Source organism: Rhinatrema bivittatum, chromosome 4 (genome assembly GCF_901001135.1).
Source record: "Rhinatrema bivittatum chromosome 4, aRhiBiv1.1, whole genome shotgun sequence".
NCBI lineage: Eukaryota > Metazoa > Chordata > Amphibia > Gymnophiona > Rhinatrematidae > Rhinatrema > Rhinatrema bivittatum.
This window is the reverse complement of record NC_042618.1, coordinates 324,140,206-324,164,596: the sequence shown is the minus strand read 5'-3', so window position 1 is coordinate 324,164,596 and position 24,391 is coordinate 324,140,206. Positions and strand designations below refer to the sequence as shown.

General features: G+C 45.9%; 1 protein-coding gene across 1 annotated transcript in view; it reads left to right on the top strand.

Moving 5' to 3' along the window:
* Nucleotides 1-24,391, top strand: part of USP43 (ubiquitin specific peptidase 43) — a 629,533-nt gene that overhangs the window by 472,809 nt on the left and 132,333 nt on the right. The window contains exon 8 of the mRNA XM_029600319.1: nt 17,783-17,894. Within this exon, the coding sequence (XP_029456179.1) occupies nt 17,783-17,894 (112 nt within the window). The remainder of the gene's footprint in view (nt 1-17,782; nt 17,895-24,391) is intronic.

The window sequence follows — 24,391 nt, the reverse complement described above, 5'->3', positions numbered from 1 at the left end:
AACAAAACTGGCATAGAAGGGCAACAAAAACAATCACAAATATCAATTTCTAATCAATACAGGTGTGCTTTTCTTTGCTTTTCTGAGATGGTTGTAACCCAATTCAGAAGGAAATCCTGATACCTGGCTTAGGTTAGCCTGGCTGTGATGGCTTGAAAAGGTATAGAGAAGGTCGACCAAGATGATAAAAGGGATGAAACAATTCCTCTAAGAAAGGATAAAGAGGTTAAGACTCTTCAGCTTGGAGAAGAAACGGCTGAGGGGAGATAGAGGTCTATAAAATAACGAATGGAATGGAAGGAGTAAAGTTTAATCAGTAGTTTACTCTTTCAAAAAGTACAAAGACCAGGGGACACATAATGAAATTACCGGGTAATATATTTAAAACTAATAACAAAATATTTTTTTACTGGACACATAATTAAGCTCTGGAATTCATTGCCAGAGGATGTGGTGAAAGCTATTAGTATATCTGTGTTTAAAAAAGGTTTGGGAAAGTTTCTGTAGGAAAAGTCCATAAATAATTATTAAGGGAGAGTTTCAGAAATCCACTGCTTATTCTTAGGATAAGCAGCTGTGCTGCGGCAGTCAAAAAAGCAAACAATGTTATGATTTATTAGGAAGGGAATGGTGAATAAAATGGAAAAAGTCATAATGCCTCTGTATCGCTCCATGGTGACACCGCACCTTGAATACTGTGTACAATTCTGGTCGCTGCATCTAAAAAAAGATGTAGTTGCAATGGAGAAGGTACAGAGAAGGGTGACCAAAATGATAAAGGGGATGGAACAGCTCCCCTATGAGGAAAGACTAAAGAGGTTAGGACTCTTCAGCTTGGAGAAGAGAGGGCTGAGGGGGGATATGATAGAGGTGTTTAGAATTATGAGAGGTCTAGAATGGGTAAATGTGAATCGGTTATTTACTCTTTCGGATAATAGAAGGACTAGGGGACACTACATGAAGTTAGCATGTGGCACATTTAAAACTAATCAGACAAAGTTCTTTTTCACTCAACACACAATTAAACTCTGGAATTTGTTGCCAGAGGATGTGGATAGTGCAGTTAGTGTAGCTGGGTTTAAAAAAGGTTTGGATAAGTTCTTGGAGGAGAAGTCCATTAACTGCTATCAAGTTGACTTTGGGAATGGCCTCTGCTACAACTGGCATCAGTAGCATGGGATCTTTTTAGTGTTTAGGTACTTGTCAGGTTCTTGTAGACTGGTTTGGCCACTGTTGGAAACAGGATGCTGGGCTTGATGGACTCTTGGTCTGACCCAGTACGGCAATTTCTTATGTTCTTAAGTTCAGATTTATGGGTTCAGCCAGCTCATATTTGCCTGGCTAAAAATGTTAGGAGCTGCACAGCAAATTTTCTTGTGATGCCTGCCACTTTTCCACCTAACTGTTTATACTTAAGAACATAAAGGTCAATCAAGCCCAGCATCCTGTTTCCAACCGAGGCCAATCCAGGTTATAAGTACCTGGCAAGTACCCAAACATTAAATAGATCTCATACTACTAAAGCCAGTAATAAGCAGTGGCTATTCCCTCAAAGTAGAATTTTAGGTCTTACTCACAGTTCTCCTCTTCAGTTGTCTCAATGGGATTTTTCTTAGGAAAGGACCAGTAGCATGGGAAACAGCATCTCTCTACAGATATCCTCTCTTCAGGAAGGAAGGGTGGCCAAACATTTCCTCCTGGGTACTAAAAAAAAATTCACAAAAATGGCAATAATCTCAGGAATCCTCCTGCATCGAGTCACCTCTGAGCCAGCCCCCTCTGGTAGGGCTGGACAGCACTGGAGACTTCCCTACTCCCTGATCTAACCTATCTGGTGGATACCCTGAAATCCTCCCGCGAGGGGTACTAGGGTTCCCCTAGCAAACCACAAAAAGGGTAAAAGCATCCGAAAGTCTTCCACCAAAATATAGAACTAACACAAAGATAGACACTGGTCCCCTTCCCATTAGGGTATTGGCCCAGGCTGTAGGATCCATTCTCTTAAGACAAGCAGGATGGTAGTCCACACATATGGTGACATCATCAGATGGAGCCCGGCACAGAAAACTTTTGTCAAAGTTTCTAGAACTTTGGCACACTGAGCATGCCCAGCATGCCACTATTTGCACAGCCACACGGGGTCCCCCTTCAGTCTCTTTCTTTCCGCAATGCAGTTGCCTTGCAGTGATGGAGCTCTGCTCTGTCTTCAGAGTTCTTCGTATTGTTTTCCTTGTGAATTTTTTGCTATTTTCGCGTGGGGCCCTCCTTCCCTGGTTCCCTCTTAGTCAGTGGGGCGGCGCAGTAAGTTTTTACCTTTGCGGTCGGTTCTGGGGTTTTTTTGCCGTCAATGTCCACCCTGCACCGTATGCTCATTGGCTCGAGGCATGGACTCCTCCGGTTTCCAGCAATGCACCCAATGCCTGCGGACCACGTTTTTGATTGATCCGATTGGTCTGTATTCTTTGCCTGGGGGCATCGCATGATGTCCGGGGTTTCCGTTTTTGCGACCAGATGACTCCCAAGGGTCATCGGGCGCATTTAGATAAAATGGAGAAACTTTTTGGCCCCAAGAAGTCTGGGCCCTCCACACTGGCTCCCAGCAGGTCCACACCACGAGGTCAAGGGGAGAACCCATGGACACCGAACCCTCAGTGTCCATCCCCACTCAAGCTCCCCCTCTGAAGAGGGGTGCCAGAGATTGATTGCTGTCGGTGTCCTCCCGTTCCAGAACGTCAGATTCTTTGCCCTCCTTGGTGCCGGGGAAAGATCGGGCCGAGCACCGGAGATCGAGGAAGCACTGTCACAGGTTGCCATCTGGGCATGGCTTCGGTTCCGGGATGGCACTGGCATTGGCTGTGCTGCCCCTACAACGGCCCTGTGGAGACCAGGCTTTGCCCTCTGTCGAACCCTGGAGTCTGAGGTGCTCCCCACTGATTTCCCTGATGGTGGGCACTGATCCCCGTTTCGAGGGCGATCCGGTGGCTCCTGCTCCTCCTCCATCTTCCCTGTCTTCGGCAGCCTACGAGGAGGAGCTGTATTGTAGTGTTCAGTTGGTGGTGCTCTGAGCCCTCAGGGCTATTGAGCCACAGGCCCCGTCGGGGCCTCTGCCCACTCCCTCGATCCTAGCATCGCTGCTGGAATGCCTTGATGCATTAGTTGGCACCCTCCCTATGCAGCCGGTGCCCAGGGGTTCCTTGGTCCCCCGGTGGCCATTGTTGCCTCCCCCCGCTGGGGCTATACCTATTGCCGGTTCCTCTAAGAAGGAAGGCTCAGTTCTTCCAGGGCCCTTGGGGCCTCTAGCACCTAGACTGCCACACCAACTCTGGCACCAGGCTCTTCGGGGACCTCGGTGTCGTTGGTGCCCTCGGTGCCCCCAGTATGTCCAGGACCCAGGCCACGGGCAGTTAGCAAGGGTCCCCTGCTGACCTCTCCCGGGGATCTCAGTGAGGAGGAAGCCCCATATGACCCATGGGGGAACGATACTTCTGAGTCCTCCTCCGATGTCGTCTTGGAACCGTCACCCCTAGAGGAATGGCGCCGGTCTCCTCCAGAGGACTTGACCTCTGCTGGTTTTGTCCGCACCATGGCGGAGTCTATTCCATTTCAGCTCCTCACGGAAGAGGATGCTAGACACCACATGCCAGTGGTGCTCCAGTTTGTGGATGTTCCGAAGGAGGTGGTAACTGTTCCTGTGCATGAAATCTTCAAGGAGTTGCTCCTGCGTATTTGGGAGCATCCTGTTTCCGTGTCTCTGGTAAACAGGAAGGCTGACGCCGTCTACCTCGTTCAGAAGTCCCTTGGGTTTGAACGGCACCAACTCCCCCACCAGTTGGTGGTAGTGGAATCCGCCCTCAGAAAGGCGAAGCGGTCCCGAACCCATGTGTCCACGCCTCCAGGCTAGGACCATAGGGAATGAGACGTGCTAGGTAGGAAGATGTTCCAGGAGGCAATGGTAATAGCCCTTATCACCTCCTACCAGTTATATATGGCCCAATATTCCTGAAACTCGGAAAAAGGTTCAAGAATTGACAGAACGCCTCCCTCAACAGCAACAGGATTCGATCGAAGCACTGGTCTAGCAGGGCTTTGAGTGTGGTAAGCTCAAGATGCACTCCACGTATGACATTTTTGAGACGACAGCCTGAGTGGCCACAGTGGACATCGGAACCCACAGAATGGCTGGCTCAGAGCCTCGGATCTCCGGCTGAAAGTACAGAAGAAACTTGTGGACCTCCCCTGTACAGGGGATAAACCTTTTGGAGATAAAGTCTGAGATGCTGTGGCTCAGCTAAAGGATCATCATGAGACCCTCCAGCATCTTTCTGCTACCACCTCGGATCCCCTCTCCTCAGCCAGAAGATCGGTGAGGCAAGGGGCCAGACAGTCTTTTTACCGTTAGAGGAAATCTTATCCTCCGATCTCCCGCGGGCATTCTTAGCGGGTGCCCTCTAGAGGCTGCTCCAAGCAGCCACAGACACCCAGACTTCAGCCAGTGCCTCAGCCGAGCCCTGCTATGGGGTTTTGACTGACAGAGAGGGATCATAAGTCCAATCACCATACCCTCAGAACCGGATCCACCGCTGCTTAACAGTCATGTTGAATCAGTGAGTCCTATCCATCATTTGCCGAGGGTATCATTTAAACTTCGTGAGTGCACCCGGGGACTCTCCCCCGTGCCCCTCTTGGGGTCAGTCCACCCATCAGGAGATCCTGTTGTCTGAGCTTTCCACCCTCATTCATTCCAGGGCAGTCAAGCCACTTCCTCTGCGGCAACAGGGGACGGGGTTTTACTCCGATTTTTCCTGATCCCTAAGAGGACCGGGGGACTACTTCCCATTCTGGACCCAAGGGCTCTAAATCATTTTCTCAAACAAGAGAAGTTCAAGATGGTTTCCCTTGGTACTCTGATCCCTCTCTTGCAGGGAGGAGACTGGCTTTGCTTTCTCGATCTCAAGGGTGTGTACATTCACATCGAGATCTCCTGCAATCACCGCAGATATCTCTGCTTTCTCTTGGGCTCCAGGCATTTTCAGTACAGGGTGCTGCCATTCGGCCTCACCTCGGCGGCAGTCATCATCAAGTGCCTAACACCTGTAGCAGCACACCTGTTCCCTTACTTAGACAACTGGCTCATCAAGAGCAACTCTCAACAGGGAGCACTTCGGTCTCTGTGCTTAACCATTCAGGAAATGGAGTCTCTTGGGTTCATTATCAACTATCCGAAAACCCATCTGACTCCATCCCTGCGCCTGGATTTCATTGGTGCCTTGCGCCTGGATTTCATTGGTGCAAGGCCTATTTCCCTTGTGACCGAGTGCGCACCTTGGCGAGCTTGGTGTGTCGGAGCCCATGGAACATTGCCTGTCTTATTCTCTGCCTCCTGGGCGACATGGCAGCCACAGTCCATGTTACTCCCTTTGCCCACTTACACATACGCAGGGTGCAGTGGACCCTTAAGTCCCAGGGGCAGCAAGCCTCCCAGGACCTCAATGTGCATGTATGTGTCACTCCGCCACTCCAGATTTCCTTGCCCTGGTGGGAGGACCTAACCAATCTGGAGCAGGGCTTTCTTTTTCAGTCACCCTCCTTCCAAGTTGTCCTCATCACCAATGCATCCACGTTGGGATGGGGTGCCCATGTGGAAGGGCTCCACACTCCCAGGGCCTGTGGTCAGCTTAGGAGTCTCAGCACCAGATCAACTTCTTGGAGCTCTGAGTGATCCGTTACAGCCTATGGGCCTTCCGAGACCACTTGGTGTCCAAATTGGTCCTCATCCAGGCCAACAATCAGGTAGCGATGTGGTACATCAACAAACAGGGAGGGACGGGATCGTTCCTCCTCTGCCAGGAGGTTTTTCAGATTTGGTCCTGGGTCCGCTCTCAGAACATGTTACTTCGAGCAGTGTACCTGACGGGGACAGGTGGAGACCTTTTGCTCCCTCTACTGGGAGGACAGCAAACCTGCCTCAGATGCCTTTGCCATATAGATGGCTTCTATATGCATATCCTCTGCTTCCATTGGTGCTGAAGACGCTCCTGAAGCTCCGGCAGGATGGGGGAACCATGATCCTCATAGCCCCCTGTTGGCCACGTCAGGTTTGGTTCCCACTTCTACAGGACCTTTCGGTCTGGAACCCAATCAGTCTGGGCACCTCCCCGACCCTAGTCATGCAGGATCAGGGAAGGATGCATCATCCAAACCTCAGGGCGTTATCTCTGATGGCTTGGATGTTGAAAGGCTAGTTTTGCAGCTCCTGTCTCTGTCTGTCGATGTCTCCCAGGTTTTGGTTGCCTCCAGGAAGCTTTCGACTAGAAAGTTGTACAGCCTGAAGCGGAAGAGGTTTACCATCTGGTGTGAGCAGCATCGGCTAGATCTGTTTACCTGCTCCACCGCAAAGCTCTTGGACTATCTGTTGCACCTGTCAGAAGTTGGTTTAAAAACCAATTCGGTCGGAGTGCATCTCAGCGCCATTGGGGCATATCATCACAGGGTGAATAGTTACCCATCTCAATGCAACCACTGGTTGGGCAGTCCACGCGTGGTCTGCTTCAGCTGGAGCCTCCTATGCGCCCTCCACCTGTGTCCTGGGATCTTAATGTGGTCTTCGCTCATCTCATGAAGGACCTTTTTGAGCCTATGCACACTTTTGACCTGAAATATCTGACCTGGAAAGACATCTTCTTGATTGCAGTCACCTCAGCGTGTCAGATCAGCAAACTTCAGACATAGGTGACATACCCACCTTATACGAAGTTCTTTCACGATAGGGTGGTTCTCCGTACTCACCCTAAGTTCTTGCCTAGGGTTGCGACAGACTTCCATCTGAACCAGTCTGTGGTCCTGCCTACCTTCTTCCTGAGACCTTATTCGCATCCAGGCGAATGGGCCTTGCATTCTTTGGATTGTAAGAGAGCCCTGGCATTTTACCTGGAGAGAATAGCAGGTCATAGTCCACTCAACTCTTCATCCCATTCGATAAGAACAGAATGGGAATTGCTGTGGCCAAGCACACTCTGTCTACCTGGCTAGCAGACTGCATCTCGTTCTACTTTGCGCAAGTGGGATTGAGGCTCACTCCGTCCATGGCAACTTCAGTGGCTAACTTGTGTGAAGTTCCCGTGGTGGAGATCTGCAGAGCTGCAATGTGGATTTCTCTCCAAACGTTTGCAGCTCACTATTGCTTGGACAGAGACGGCCGCCAGGATAGTTCGGCTAGTCTGTCCTCCGTAACTTTTTTTTGGATGTAAACCCAACTCTTCCACTTAGGGCTCTGTTTTTTCAGGTTCAGACTGTCTTCCTCTCTTCTAACAGCACCTAGGTGATTGTGCTCATTGGCACCTGTTTGGTATCTGTTGGTTCGCTCCGTTTGGAAGCAGCATGCAGCTAGGTATTCACCCCTATGTTAGGACACCATCCTGCTTGTCCTAGGAGAAAGCAGAGTTGCTTACCTGTAACAGGTGTTCTCCTAGGGCAGCAGGATGTTTATTCTCACGAAACTCGCCCACCACCCTGCGGAGTTGGGTTTCTTTCAAGTTTGTTATTTTATTTTTGTTCTTCTCTGAAATGAGACTGAAGGGGGACCCCACATGGCTGTGTGGATAGTGGCATGCTGGGCATGCTCAGTGTTCTAGCCAAAGTTCTAGAAACTTTGACAGAAGTTTTCCGTGCCGGGCTCCATCTGATGATGTCACCCATATGTGAGGACTAACATCCTTCTGTCCTAGGAGAACACCTGTTACAGGTAAGCAACTCTGTTTTACCCAAGCAGGGGAACAAACTTATAAATAACACTCCTACTCTCTCTAACATTGAACCAAAATGCCACACTGTGCTGTGCTGTAGGCTGCTTTTATAGCAGCAGGGGACTGGCCATTCTAGCAATCTCAGTAGAAGAGCTGTTCTGAAAGCTGCACCCATCTTTACACTACCTTTCCTATCCTAGCTCAAGGGTTCAAGTCTGGGGCCCTATCATAATGATCCCAAAGAGTCATCACATAAAGTGCAAAAGAAAACATAAAAGCCATTGAAAGAATTACATAACAAAAATAGTAAAATGCAAGATAATAAAACCTTATAAATCTAGAACACAAAAAAAGGACAAACCAAATGCATATCAAGACCAAAAGAGCCAATAACAATATGACAATCACAATATAACAAAAACAACATAAACTTAATATTCATCAGAATTACATAAAATAAACATATATCAGGTGAACACAGGTTCAAGCTCCCTTTGTACCAGTTCAGTCAAGTCGGTCAGAAATGAGAATACATTTGTGGGCGGGAGGGGAGGAAAGAGGCAGGGTTAAGCTTAAATTTTGTGGGGAGTTTTATCAAAATAGCTCGTGTCTGATCCAAGCTGTTTGGGCTAGTGTCAACTTCAAATCTAAAAATCCTAGACATGGCCCCTTCTTTTCATCCATTCACCAGGCTGCTGGAGGTGGGGGTCTTCAAAATAAACATAAACCAAGTCACATCCCTAATATCACCACATTGTGAAAACATTTCAGGTTGTAAAATGGCATGTTGTTTTTAAACATGCTAACCAGCTGTACCTAGCAGTAGCACTTAGCAGTATTGTCCTGGGACAGCTCAAACTTATTAGATCTTAGTAGCTAAGCAGGGTTAGGCCTAGCTAGTACCTGGACAGGGGACTGCTAGGGAAGACCAGGTGCTGTAGTCTGCAATTTGTTGCCAGAGGATGTGGTTAGTGCAGTTAGTGTAGCTGGGTTCAAAAAAGGTTTGGATAAGTTCTTGGAGGAGAAGTCCATTAATGGCTATTAATCAAGTTTAGTTAGGGAATAGCCACTGCTATTAATTGCATCAGTAGCATGGGATCTTCTTAGTGTTTGGGTAATTGCCAGGTTCTTGTGGCCTGGTTTGGCCTCTGTTGGAAACAGGATGCTGGGCTTGATGGACCCTTGGTCTGACCCTGACCCAGCATGGCAATTTCTTATGTTCTTATGCAGTAATCTGCCAAGAATAGGTCACAGGCACCATGGTGAGGCCATGACTGCCGAATCCTTAACACCCAAAAATGGGTAAAAATGATAGAAACAACAACAATCAGATGGTTCTTCATGGACTGGCTGAATCAGGCCTGTTTTTACCTCTTTGCATCAATGGATTTGTAGAGTTATTCTGTTGTTAGGGAAACTGGAAAAATCCTGAACTGGTTCAGCCTGTCCTGAGCTTTCTGGTCATCTTAATTTTTGAAGACTTATGATAATGAGGACCTGCTGTTGTGCCCCCATGTCTTTCTGCCCATGCCATCCATTCCATCCTGCAGACTGAATGGAAAGCAAGGCAAAAGAGTGGCTATTAAAGAGGGACCTTCCACCTTTCCAAGCATTTAGCTGAATTTTATGATTACATTTTGCACTTTAAATTAAGCCCTTGCCACATATCCTACCCCGTAATTACAAATGCAAAAGGAACATAACTCACAATCGTATCGTAAAGTGTGAGCTAGAAGTGATTTACATGCAAGTGTGTACGGTTTTAGTTATGGCACCATACATCTGCTATGGTTTCCTCATGCTGGAGGCATAAATCAAATGGAAATCTCCAACACAGCTGAGACTACTGTCAGGAGAAAATGCAGAAGGCACATGAGTTTTAATGGGACGTTTTTCTTGTACCTATAATCAGAGCATAGGCAGGCACACACTGAAACTTACATATGTATCTATCCGGTAAGAGAATAGGCACAGAAAGGTAACCATGCAATAGGAAAATGAACTATTGAAAAGTTTAAAAAGGTAAATTTTCAAAGGTTTAGTCGGGATCTGTGAAAGTGCAAAAAGAAAAAGAAAACCAAGGTGTTAGGCAGGCAGGTAGAATGGCTAAATCCACAAAAGTGAATTTTCAGTCACCTCCAAGTACACGTTCCTAAAACGCATTGCCAGGAGCGTTTTAGGGAAGCATGCTTTTGAAACTGTACTTGTCTATGTAGGCAGCAGTATTCAGACTGCTTGATGCATCCATGCAAAGACCACACTTCCTTTTTGCCCGCAGTCTTTGCATCAGTTGTCTAAGGGAAAATATGCATGCACTTTCTCTTTGAAAATTGCCATGGGTCCAAATTGCACCTGCTTTTTCCTGCAGACAGGGTTTTGCTGGGAAAGGTATGCACGTAGCTTTGGAAGTGCCATTCCCATGCGGACATTTCCACCACAAACCCAACCTTACACTCCCTGAGAACACTGCTCAGGGCATTGTGGGGAAAGCCGACAGTCGCTCAGCAGCGCATGGTTCGGAGGGAGGTATCTTCAAGGGATACTAATGACACATTAGAATTAAGGCATCCCGACAGTGAGGTTCCAATAATAAGAAAAGTAGTCCAAGTGCCTGTAACTAAAACCTCACCTGAACTAAAAAATTCTAACTTATCATTATCAATTAAAAAGCAGAATGAAAATACAAACAAAAAACAAACTTTGAAATGTTTGTATGCGAATGCCAGAAGTCTAAGAAGTAAGGTGGGAGAATTAGAATGTATAGCAGTGAATGATGACATAGACTTAATTGGCATCTCAGAGTCATGGTGGAAGGAGGATAACCAATGGGACAGTGCTATACCGGGGTACAAATTATATCGCAATGACAGAGAGGAGTACCTGGGAAGCGGTGTAGCACTTTATGTCCGGGATGGCATAGAATCCAACAGGATAAACATCCTGCATGAGACTAAATGCACAATCCAATCTTTATAGGTAGAAATCCCTTGAGTGTTGGGGAAGAGTATAGTGATAGGTGTATACTACCGTCTGCCTGTCCAAGTTGGTGAGACTGATAGTGAAATGCTAAGAGAAATTAGGGAAGGTAACCAAATTGGTAGTGCAGTAATAATGGGAGATTTCAATTACCCCAATATTGACTGGGAAATGTATCATCGGGACATGCTAGAGAAATAAAGTTCCTGGATGGAATAAATAACAGTTTTATGGAGCAATTTGTTCAGGAAATGACTAGAGAGGGAGCAATTTTAGATCTAATTCTTAGTGGAGCACAGGATTTGGTGAGAGAGGTAACAGTGGTAGGGCCGCTTAGCAATAATGATCATAATATGATCAAATTTGAATTAATGACTGGAAGGGGGACAGTAAGCAAATCCATGGCTCTCGTGCTAAACTTTCAAAAAGGAAACTTTGATAAAATAAGAAAAATAGAAAAAACTGCAAAGGTAAAAAGTGTGTAAGAGGAGTGGTCATGATTAAAAAATACCATCCTAGAAGCACAGTCCGGAAGGCAAAACGATTACCGGCATGGTGAAAAGGTGAGGTGAAAGAAGCTATTTTAGCCAAAAGATCTTCATTCAAAAATTAGAAGAAGGATCCAACAGAAGAAAATATAATGCATAAGCGTTGGCAAATTAAATGTAAAGACATTGATAAGACAGGCTAAGAGAGAATTTGAAAAGAGGTTGGCCATAGAGGCAAAAATTCACAGTAAAAACTTTAACAAATATATCCGAAGCACAAAGCCTGTGAGGAGCCAGTTGGACTGTTAGATGATCAAGGGGTTAAAAGGGCCCTTAAAGAAGATAAGGCCATAGCGGAAAGATTAAACAATTTCTTTGCTTCGGTGTTTACTGAAGAGGAGGTTGGGGAGATACCTGTACCGGAGAAGGTTTTCATGGGTAATGATTCAGATGGACTGAACCAAATCACGGTGAACCTAGAAGATGTGGTAGGCCTGATTGACAAAGAGTAATAAATCACCAGTGGGCAGTGGAGTGCCTCAGGGATCTGTATTGGGACCCGTACTTTTCAATATATTTATAAATGATCTGGAAAGAAATACGATGAGTGAGGTAATCAAATGTGCAAATGATACAAAATTATTCAGAGTAGTTAAATCACAAGCAGATTGTGATAAATTGCAGGAAGATTTTGTGAGACTGGAAAATTGGGCATCCAAATGGCAGATGAAATTTAATGTGGATAAGTGCAAGGTGATGCATATAGGGAAAAATAACCCATGCTATAGTTACACAATGTTAGGTTCCATATTAGCTACCATCCAAGAAAGAGATCTAGGCATCATAGTGGATAACACATTGAAATTGTTGGTTCAGTGTGCTGCGGCAGTCAAAAAAGCAAACAGAATGTTGGGAATTATTAGAAAGGGAATGGTGAATAAAATGGAAAATGTCATAATGCCTCTGTATCGCTCCATGGTGACACCGCACCTTGAATACTGTGTACAATTCTGGTCGCTGCATCTAAAAAAAGATGTAGTTGCAATGGAGAAGGTACAGAGAAGGGTGACCAAAATGATAAAGGGGATGGAACAGCTCCCCTATGAGGAAAGACTAAAGAGGTTAGGACTCTTCAGCTTGGAGAAGAGAGGGCTGAGGGGGGATATGATAGAGGTGTTTAAAATTATGAGAGGTCTAGAATGGGTAAATGTGAATCGGTTATTTACTCTTTCGGATAATAGAAGGACTAGGGGACACTACATGAAGTTAGCATGTGGCACATTTAAAACTAATCAGACAAAGTTCTTTTTCACTCAACACACAATTAAACTCTGGAATTTGTTGCAAGGGAATGTGGTTAGTGCAGTTAGTGTAGCTGGGTTTAAAAAAGGATTGGATAAGTTCTTGGAGGAGAAGTCCATTACCTGCTATTAATTAAGTTGACTTAGAAAATAGCCACTGCTATTACTAGCAACAGTAACATGGGATAGACTTAGTTTTTGGGAACTTTTCAGGTTCTTATGGCCTGGATTGGCCACCTTTGGAGACAGGATGCTGGGCTTGATAGACCCTTGGTCTGACCCAGTATGGCATGTTCTTATGTTCATGAGGTGAGATCCACCTACGATGTCTTCGAGACAGCAGTGAGTGTGGCTGCAGTAGGCATTGGCACTCATAGGATGGCCTAGCTCCGAGCCTTGGATCTCCTCCCAGAGGTTCAGTAGAAGCTGGCTGATCTGCCCTGCACAGGCAAGAATCTCTTTGGAGACAAGGTCAAGGATGTGGTAGCCCAGTTGAAGGACCACCATGAGACCCTTCAACAGCTATCGGCTAGTGCTTCCGACCTGCCATCTTCCGCTAGAAAGTCCTCCCGACAAAACTAGAGGAGGTCTTTCTTCCGTCAAAAGAAATTTTACCCTCAAGCCTCTCGGGTGCGTACGCCCCTTGCTGGTTCTAGGGCTTGTCCTCACCAACAGTAGGCCCCCAAGCCCCAACCAGCGCCCCAGCAGAGCCCTGCTATGGGTTTTGACTGGGGGCAAAGGAGCCCGAGTCAGCCTACCATAACCCCAGCGTCCTTCCCCCCTATAGGGGGCAGGCTTCTTCGCTACGCTCACCTTTGGCTCTTGTTACTCAGACCACTGGGTTCTTACGATCATACACTGGGGTTATCAGCTGTATTTCAGGGATGTCCCTGCAAATTTTCCACCATGTCCATCGTGGGGTTCGGGCGCCTGGCAGGAAATACTTCTTACAGAGCTCTCCGCCCTTATAATGGCAGGAGCGGTAGAACCTGTTCCCCTCCGCCATGAGCTCTGAGGGTTCTATTCAAGGTATTTCCTGATACCAAAGAGAACTGGGGGTCTTCGCCCCACTCAGTCTCAGTGTTGAACAATTCCTGCAGAGGGAAAAGTTCAAATTGGTCTCTTTGACACCCTGATCCCTCTCCTCAACGGAGGAGACTGGCTCTGCTTCCTCGACCTGAAAGATGTCTACGCCCACATTGCGATCTTTCTGAGTCACAGGAAGTATCTGCACTTTGTGGTGGGAAAGGGTGAACAAAGGAATAGATGCCAAAAGTCTTGTGAAATTCCTTTATTGAAGTGGAGACAAAGGGTAGCCCGACTCTGGCCGAGTTTCGCCGTATCAAGACGGCTGCCTCAGGGGCTTGTGTGTATTCTCTTCAATTCACAAATTGAACAATTTGTGTATGGAGGATCATATATATCACTATATGACCAGCAAAAGTAATATATCTTTTGGACGCATTCACGGATCGATCTCCACTTGTGCGGACAAACCTGCCTTTCGGCCTGGCTTCAGCCCCTTGGGTTTTTACTAAGTGCCTGGCAGTAGTAGGGGCGCACCTCCGGCGACAGGGGGTGCATGTGTTCCCCTACCTGGACTACTGGCTGATCGAGTGCCTCCCAGCAGGGGGCACTGTGCTCTCTACATCGGCTATCCAGGTGCTGCAGTCCCAGGGACTTGTTATCAATTGCCCCAAATCCCATCTCGGCCCATAGTACCATCTGGACTTCATTGGAGCCACACTGGACACGCTTTAGACCAAAGCATTTCTGCCCCAAGATTGGGCTTTTGCCCTTTCATCTCTGGCTGGCTTGGTGCGCAGCAGTCAGGTTCCCGCTCATCTGCTGCTTCATCTCTTGGGCCACATGGCTGCCTCTGTCCATTTCACGCCGTTGGCCCGCCTCTGCATGTATAGAGCACAGTAGACATTACGATCGCAATGGCTACAAGCGTTCCAGGACCTCACCTCTGTGGGTCTCCCTGTCCTGGTGGGAGAACCTCTCCAACCTGAAGTGGGGGACCCCTTTTCAGGCTGCCCCGCCTCAGGTAGTACTTACCACTGATGCCTCCCTCCACGGTTCGGGGGGGGGGCCATGTGCACAACCTGCACACGCAGGGTCAGTGGACGGCTCAGGAATCTCTCTACCAGATAAACTTCTTTGAGCTTCGGGCGATTTGTTACGCGCTCTGGGCATTTTGGGACCTCCTGTCTCACATCAACAAACAGGGAGGCATGGGTTCGTTCCTCCTCTGTCAGTAGACAGTGCAAATTTGGTCCTGGGCTCTGTCACAGGGCATGTCCCTGAGAGCGACGTACCTAGCCAGAGAAATGAACGTACTGGCAGACCGCCTGAGCTGTACGTTTCGGCCACATGAGTGGTCCCTGGATCCGGCAGTGGCAGCCTGGATATTCCACCAATGGGGAACTCTGGATATGGATCTCTTTGCCTCCCCCTGCAACTGCAAGGTAACTTCTGCTCCCTATATGGGACGGACAGGCTTCCAGCCTCAGACACCTTTGCCCAACATTGGGGCACAGGTCTCCTGTACACATATCCTCCTCTTCCGCTGGTCATGAAGACTCTCTTGAAGCTCTAGCAGGATCGGGGAGTATGATTCTTGTGGCCCCATACTAGCCCAGACAGGTCTGGTTTCTGCTTCTTCAGGGAGCCCATCCATCTAGGGACCTCTCCCGATCTGATATCACAAGATCAGGGCAGACTGCTCGATCCAAACCTCCGGGCATTAGCCCTGTGAGCCTGGATATTGAGTGCCTAGTCCTGCAGCCCCTGGACCTTTCTGACAATGTGTCTCAGGTGCTGGTAGCTTCCAGGAAGCCTTACCAACTGAAGTGGAGGAGGTTTTCAGTCTGGTGCGAGGGACATGGCTTAGATCCATTCACCTGCCCCACACTGAGTTTCTTGTACTATTTGTGGCACCTTTCTGAGGCGGGACTTAAAACCACCTCAGTCAGGGTTCACCTGAGTATGGTTAGTGCTTACCATCAAGGTGTTGCGGCACACCCATCTCTATTCAGCCCACAGTAGATCATTTTATGCGGGGCTTGCTTCAATTGAAGCCCCCCCTCCGGCCTCCTGTTGTATCCTGGGACCTCCAGCTTGTGTTAGAGCAGCTCATTCTCCATCCCTTTGAGCCTATGCGCGCCTATGATCTGAGTTTTATTCCTGGTGGCAATCACTTTGGCGCATAGGGTTAGTGAGCTTCAGGCGTTAGTTACGTATCCGCCCTACACAAAATTCTTTCATGATAGGGTGGTGCTCCATACCCATCCTAAGTTCCTGTCTAAGGTAGTGATTGATTTTCACCTCTTATCAGTCCATCATTCTGCCCACCTTTTTTCCGAGGCCCCATTCTCACCAGGGCGAGAGGGTCTTACACACCTTTGATTGTAAGAGGGCTCTAGCCTTCTACTTAGAACGCAAGCAGTCCACAGAAAATCCACTCAACTCTTCATATCTTTCGATAAGAATAGATTGGGGGTTGCGGTGGGTAAACAAACTCTATCCAACTGGCTTGCAGATTCTATTTCCTTCTGCTATGCACAGGTGGGCCTTCAGCTGGGAGGCCGAGTCAAAAGTCACTCTGTGAGGGCTATGGCGGCGTTGGTGGCTCACTTACGGGCAGTCCCCTTCGCCAAAACCTGCAGGGCTGCGACCTGGAGTTCTCTACACAAGTTCGCTGCCCAGTACTGCCTGGGCAAAGATGGTCGTCAGGATAGTTACTTCAGCCAATCTGTCCTCTGCAAACTTTTCCAGCTTAAAACCCAACTCTCTCTGCCTAGGGCCCAATGTTTGGGTTCAGGCTGTCTCCCTCTGTTACCAAAAGCACTGTAGTTTATTGTGCCCGTTGGCACCCCTTTAGGGGCTATTGGTCATTGTTGAATCTGGGAGCAGCCTGTAGCTTGATATTTACCCATCTGTGAGGTCTGCCATCCTCCTTGCCCTAGGAGAAGCAGAATTGCTTACCTGTAACAGATGCTCTGCTAAGATAGCAGGATGTTAGTCCTCAGGAAACCCACCCGCCACCTCGAGGAGTTGTGTTCTCCTTTCGTTTTATTATTTTATTTTTCGCTCGTGAATTTTATATTACGAGATTGAAGAGGGACCTCGTGTGGACACGCAGATAGTGGCATGCTAGGCATGCTCTGTGTGCCAGACAAAGTTCTAGAAACTTTGACAAACGTTTTCTGTGCCAGGCTCCATCCGATGAAGTCAGCCATCTGTGAGGACTAACATCCTGCTGTCCTAGGAGAACACTTGTTACAGGTAAGCAACTCTGGTTTTTTAATGTTTGTTTTGTTTGGTGTTTATTGTTTCAGTGTTAATTCCTATTCACTGCTGAGCACAGATCTCTCTCTCTCTCTGTATACATACATATATATATGTATGTATACATGTGTGTGTGTGTATATATATATATATATATATATATATATATATATATATACAGATAGATATATCTATATACATATGCATGAAACAAATAAATAAAACAAAATTTCTTTAAAAATTGCCCTCCCCCCATGTGCACCTTCCATTTGAAACGATTTCAAGCACACGCATACTTATCCGTATAACAGCCCGATCTTTGGATATAAACTGTGGAGATCCTTTGTACATCAGGCTGATTTGCGCCTTCTTCTGTCAGCCAGGTGCCTTTTTGGAAATGTACACGTGGCTGTTTCTCTGGCCTTGGCTTGGGGAAGCCCTGTAGAAGGTCATTCCAGAATGCTCTGGGGCTGTGTTCCACTCAGTGCTCCCACCTGCAAGTTGTGAACAGAATGGAAGAGGGAAAGGTCTGATCTTCACTGACATAACATAAAGCAAATAAAGAGTTAACATTAAGAGTTCCCACAGGGATGCTTGGCTTAGCACACTGGCTCAGGCATGCCTTCTGGTGACTTTTATTAGTCAGGGAGATAATCTGTTACAAACAGGTTTGCCCTGTGTTGTGTTTTCATGTGAAATGTCCAACAGTATAATGCTAGTTCCAGGATGAACTGTGACCCTGAAATTATTCCTGAAAAGCATCCTTACCAGTCTGATTTTCAGGGTAGCCTAACAATCTAGACTGTTGCCAGAACTAGAAAGGGAGCAGTACTTCTTGCTTTCAGTCACAGGAAGCCTTTTGACACCCCAACCGACACCGTTGAGGTATAGTCTGATCCAGTCTGGCAGAAATATTGGGATTTTGATTGACAGATTCCTGGTAGGACCCTGATTGTACGTAACAGATTGTATGGCTTTGCAGGTTTGGTCCTCCCTTGCTGATGAGAGAAGACAGAGCCATCTCCTGGGAACAGCTACAGCAGTGCATCCTCAACAAAATGCGCTATCTGATGAGGAGCGAGGCGCAGGTGCAGGTCAGTGTGACAAATCTGCAGAGGAGTAGGACGAGGAGGCATGAGATGCCATGGCTGCTGGGTTGGCGTATTTCCAAAAGCCTTGGTTAATTCTGGAGTTTAGAGTTCCCAGCATTTTGAGTACAGTCAATGCTGTGTTTGCTCTTTTAGTAAAATTGCACCTTTCTAGTGTTATCGGTTCAGTTTTCTTTCTTTTCGTAGATCAGCGCTTTTTCAGAGTTATAAGCATAATGTGCACTCATACAGAATGCCAGTCGTGTACCAGTGCAGTGCTATTGTTAATTCTCTGGGTACATTTTAGCCTCAGGCTGTACGTCGATTTTCAGAGGGGGGAGCTTTGTGTGCTATGTGTCTGGGAACTTTTCCCGGGAAAATGTACGTGCAGAATTTGGAAATTTCAAAAGTGCATGTGTGTGTGCTAACTCTTGCCAGCCCCGCCCCCAGGAATGCCTTCTTCTCTCTCTGTGTAAAGTTGTGTGCATAGTGGCACTACACGTGTAACTTCATCTGCAGAGAGGGTAGGCAGTTTCCAAAGATTTTCATTCATTTCTTTATTTCTCATTATACAGCCTTCCGAGGTAAAAAAAAAAAAAAAAGAACAACAACCCAAAAAAGGTGCCTCAGGCGATGAAAGACCCCTTTCCTACGCGTAAAAGACTGTTTTACGCACGGAAATGGCTTTGAAAATAGCCCTCATAATGATCCTTCTCAGGGCAATAATTTTCATGTTCATGTTCATATTCATCCCAGTCACCAAAAATCTATTGTGAGGTCAGATGAATGGAAGAGATTCAGAAGCTCAAACAGGAAGGATAAAAGAAGTGAACAGACAACAAAACCAGTCTGATATGTTCTTAGGGGAGACACACGACCCATCATATTGTATTTGGTAAGAGATATGTTGACAGAGCTTGCAGCTGCTGTAAGCTCTGTATCACTAGAGTCCCATTGCTTGCAATGAAGAAACACCAAGCACTCTTGAAATTTTGCAGAGGAGTGCCACGCATCCCACGGTGGAAATGTAAAAAAGAAACACAGTGTGCATCAGCATGTCACTTTAGTTGATTTAAAATGAATCCAAAAAGCTAAGATACAAGGTTCTTCTGGCAAGGATGGGAAAACCCTACCGGCTGATGACTTACAGTAAGCGTAATATGTCCTGTCATCTGCAGCTGCAAACTCTGGGGCTGATGCAATATAGTGCGCTCAGCCTCGCGAACAGCTTGATGTGCGTATGGACACGCTAGAATAACTCCCAATGTAGTAATGGGATTAGCACGTCCAAAATGCCTGTCCAAACAAGTGCGTAGCTAATAGTGCTCATGTCAATGAGGCTATTAGCTATTATCCACAATGCAAAAAATCACCGTGCACCTGATGCACACGTTTTAACACAGAAACTCCTGATGCACACATTTTAACTCCAGCCCTGGAGTTGGTGTTAGGTCTTGCCGCGCACCAAGGGCTCAACTAAAAAACCCAAAATACTGCTTTTCTGTGGTTACTCCTGCTTACTATCATCGTGTGTGGGTTATGAAAACCCCTCGGCAGCTAATTTACCGGCACAGTACACATGCACAATATACACGGTCTGGAGCGTGTATATTGTGAGTGTATATTGTGTACCCCGAACATTTTTTTTTTCCATCAAGCTTTTTTATTTTTTCATGATGCTGCTTTCTGTGGTTCCTCCTACTTAGTATCAAGATGCTACCCAAAATATTCACGCTTCAGGCCGTGTATGTTGTGCGTGTGTATTATGCTGGTAAATTAGCTGTCGTGGGATAAAATGGAAGCTCATACTGGGCGGCCATTTTCATAACCCTCCCTCAGCACATGTCTCCTGGGCGCCCAATGCCAAGGACGTGCTAGGGACGCACAATTTATCCCTAACACACCCTTTTTAGCATGCCAGCTCATTTGAGTATTGAATCGGGCGCCTAGGAGAGGTGGGTGTGCCCGCATTGAAAAAACGGGCGCCCAGTTTGGACGCACTTTTTTCGCTCACGATAATTGCATTGGCCCCTCTGCATATCACTACTAGTCCAAACAAGATGCGCCCCCACATGAATGATTTACCAAGATCAGTAATCCTTAGTATATGTGTGGCTTAGCTGAAGGTCCCACAACCTGTTGAGTCATTCCTTCTGCCTCTTCCTTAATCAGCTCATGGTGATAAGCAACAGCTCAGGACTCCATTTAACTGTCATTTCATGACCTGTTGGTAGTGCCAGTTTCTCAGCAAGTTGAGCCAGCACACCATTCCTGCTTGTACAAAATGATGATCACAAAAATGGGGATTAGAAAGAGATTACTTTTCAGTGAACTGTATAGATTAGTATCAACATAAAAAGGCATTTGTATCCTTTTTGTTTTATTCTTAACATGCTAGCATAATAAAAATAACATCATCCATAAGTAAGGATAGAGGAATCTGTAGCTGGCTTATTGTTTTTAGTGCACTTACTGCTCCTATTGTGTGTTCATGCTCATTGTGGGCAGGGGGAATCATGTCAGCTATATTGAGGCTTTCCAGCTATTGAATGAAATTGTATTATTAAGGGTTCCAGAATATTAGACCAGTCTGAACTTCTCTGAAGCTGCCAGTTTTGGAGGGATTAAGGCTTGGCACATTCCTCATTTTTTGATTCCTGTCCCTCCAAGTGTATTTTGGTAACTGCAGTGCCAATGTCAAATAGAAATCACAGAAGTTCAATTACCAACATGAACTGGCACACAAAAGAAAGAAAACTCTACATTAAGGAGTCCTAATATGCAGGGGGTTGAGTCCGGACCAATGTCAGGAAGTATTTCTTCACAGAAAGGGTGGTGAGTGCTTGGAATGCCCTCCCAGTAGAGGTAGGGAGGACAAGGATGGTAATGGAATTCAAAAGGGTATGGGATAAGCACAGAGGATTTCTAATGGATAATTGATGGAGATGAAGAAACAGTAATTAGTGTTGACTAGGGTAACCTTCACACTTACCCTAAAAAGAAATAAAGAAGGGGAAACAAAAAAGCTTGCAGGTCAGACTGGATGGACCCTCCAGGGTCGTTTTCTGCTGACATTTACTAAAGTTTCCCTCTGGAAACTGGGTCTTTAGACAGCTTTACCAGTCAGATGAGCCAATTGGTTGAGTAATGCATGAGGAGAGAGGGGGTCTCTTATGCAACAAAATGGTTCTGAAGTCTGCGTTCTCTCTCATTTTCGGTGAATCTGTAGGTGGAATTCTTGTGATGTCACTGCAGGAGCTACTTTCATGCCATGACATCAGATGCCAACGTCATCAAATCATTAAAAAAAATATTGATATAGGGCTGGTCCAGTGACTCAGTGGCAGTGCTGTGCCTTGCCATGCAGAAAGCCCCTGTTTCCATTGTTGGATTGGGATTGCCATACACTGGCTTGCCGGGGGCTAGGGCTGCTGTGGAGGCAATAAGTCCTGGGGATAGGAGGATTGTCCTGGTCAGTGTGATGGATGCAGAGCCCATGATACAGGATTCCAGAGGGAGCCCTGGTGAACGGTTCACAGTTTCAGGACTATTGCTGTAATGGCAGGGAGAGTCTTTTAAAATAGGGGGGAAAATCCCCGGCTAATTGCAAATGAAGGCTCATGGTGGCAGAATCCCAGCACGGGTTTCCACTGAGCCGGAAGAAAGAGGAGAAAGGATGAACTGCTGACCAAAAAGAGAAAAAAAACAAAACATTAAATAGGGAGGACTGATTAACAGACACTGTTTCCAAAGCCACAACCTCCTGTGTAGATAACAACATTCATTTACAGCTTTTTCCCAAGTCTTCTTTAAAGGAGTATTTAGCACACTCTGAGGACAAGTCTGAAGTCCCCTATATGGAAGCTATAGCTCGGTATTTACAACTCAAGAAACAAATTAAAGAAGAAAAAAAAATCCATGTTTTGTCTGTCATACTGATTCAAATAAAATCACCACGGTAGCTGGATTCTAAACTTTTGATCTGCTTATTAAAAACACCCCGTGGGATAAAAGATGAATATTAAATGTTACATTAATTTTTGTGCATGTTAATCTCCTTTCATGCTCGTTCCAAGTAGATGGCATTTTAATTAAATTATGGTTTATTAAATCATAATGAAAGAGCCATGAGGGACCCAAAAATTAAATTCCTAAGGAAAATGAAGATTGATTATTGTATCCAAAACCAAAGTAGCCTAGAAGTGTTTTGGTTAAGTAATTTTCTGAATACTAACACCGCATCCTAATTGCATGGTAATTAATTAATTAATTAATTGATTGATTGATACATTTTGTTGGTTTTGTTTGTTTTGTTTTGTTTTTGGTTTTTTTAATGGTGATGTTTGTATACCTCCAGAACTGGTCAGCTCTGGGGCAAGGGGGACACACAGGAAAGGCCACAGACTACTCAAGGCCCCATGACCTCCTGGGGTTCTGCATACCAGTCCAGTTACATCAGGGAAGGACTCATCATTCGTGCAATAGAGCAGTGCCGAGGACCCACAACACTCTCCCTTAGCCTCGGATGGGTGTTCAAGAGCCAGTGACCCTTACTGCCCAGGGGTCCACATCACTGTCCATCTGCCCCCGAGTCACACCAAAATAACACTCTTCTGTCCGGTTCTGTTGTTCAAAATTAAAAGTCTTTACTGCAAACTGGTGGCAGGAAAGCAAAGTCCAGCAAGGTACATTAATTGATAGTGCACCAAAAAGGAACAGTCCAAAATGTCACAGAAATCCAAATACAGTCTCTTTGCACGCTCTTTCCCAAATAGGCAAAATTGACCCTTCGGTCTCATTACCGTTAGTGGCCCTAGTTTAACTCTCCTAGCTAGTGCAGTGCAGGTTTGTTAAGTGGGGAGTAGCATTCATGTACAGTTCCTCCCTTTGAAGGTGCTGGAATAGTTGCCCCTTTAGAAGGATTTATAAGTAGCTCTCTCTTGATAGCTCTGGGGGGTAGTGTATTTGTGTTTGGAGAAAGTCTGGAGAGTTTTTTTCCTGATCTGGATTTTTGGCCTACCTGGGGACTTGGGCTCCATCTGACCTGTGATCTTTAGTCTGGGTACCTGAAGACTGGAGGATAGCAAATGTAACCCCAATATTTAAAAAGGGCTCAAGGGGCGATCCGGGAAACTATAGACCGGTTAGCCTGACTTCAGTGCCAGGAAAAATAATGGAAAGTGTTCTAAACATCAAAATCACAGAACATATAGAAAGACATGGTTTAATGGAACAAAGTCAGCATGGCTTTACCCAGGGCAAGTCTTGCCTCACAAATCTGCTTCACTTTTTTGAAGGAGTTAATAAACATGTGGATAAGGGTGAACCGGTAGATATAGTATACTTGGATTTTCAGAAGGCGTTTGACAAAGTTCCTCATGAGAGGCTTCTAGGAAAAGTAAAAAGTCATGGGATAGGTGGCGATGTCCTTTCATGGATTGCAAACTGGCTAAAAGACAGGAAACAGAGAATAGGATTAAATGGGCAATTTTCTCAGTGGAAGGGAGTGGACAGTGGAGTGCCTCAGGGATCTGTATTGGGACCCTTACTGTTCAATATATTTATAAATGATTTGGAAAGAAATACGACGAGTGAGATAATCAAATTTGCAGATGACACAAAATTGTTCAGAGTAGTTAAATCACAAGCAGATTGTGATAAATTGCAGGAAGACCTTCTGAGACTGGAAAATTGGGCATCCAAATGGCAGATGAAATTTAATGTGGATAAGTGCAAGGTGATGCATATAGGGAAAAATAACCCGTGCTATAATTACACAATGTTGGGTTCCATATTAGGTGTTACAACCCAAGAAAGAGATCTAGGTGTCATAGTGGATAACACATTGAAATCGTCGGTTCAGTGTGCTGCGGCAGTCAAAAAAGCAAACAGAATGTTGGGAATTATTAGAAAAGGAATGGTGAATAAAACGGAAAATGTCATAATGCCTCTGTATCGCTCCATGGTGAGACCGCACCTTGAATACTGTGTACAATTCTGGTCGCCGCATCTCAAAAAAGATATAATTGCGATGGAGAAGGTACAGAGAAGGGCTACCAAAATGATAAGGGGAATGGAACAACTCCCCTATGAAGAAAGACTAAAAAGGTTAGGACTTTTCAGCTTGGAGAAGAGACGACTGAGGGGGGATATGATAGAGGTGTTTAAAATCATGAGAGGTCTAGAACGGGTAGATGTAAATCGGTTATTTACTCTTTCGGATAGTAGAAAGACTAGTGGGCACTCCATGAAGTTAGCATGTGGCACATTTAAAACTAATCGGAGAAAGTTCTTTTTTACTCAACGCACAATTAAACTCTGGAATTTGTTGCCAGCGAATGTGGTTAGTGCAGTTAGTATAGCTGTGTTTAAAAAAGGATTGGATAAGTTCTTGGAGGAGAAGTCCATTACCTGCTATTAAGTTCACTTAGAGAATAGCCACTGCCATTAGCAATGGTTACATGGAATGGACTTAGTTTTTGGGTACTTGCCAGGTTCTTATG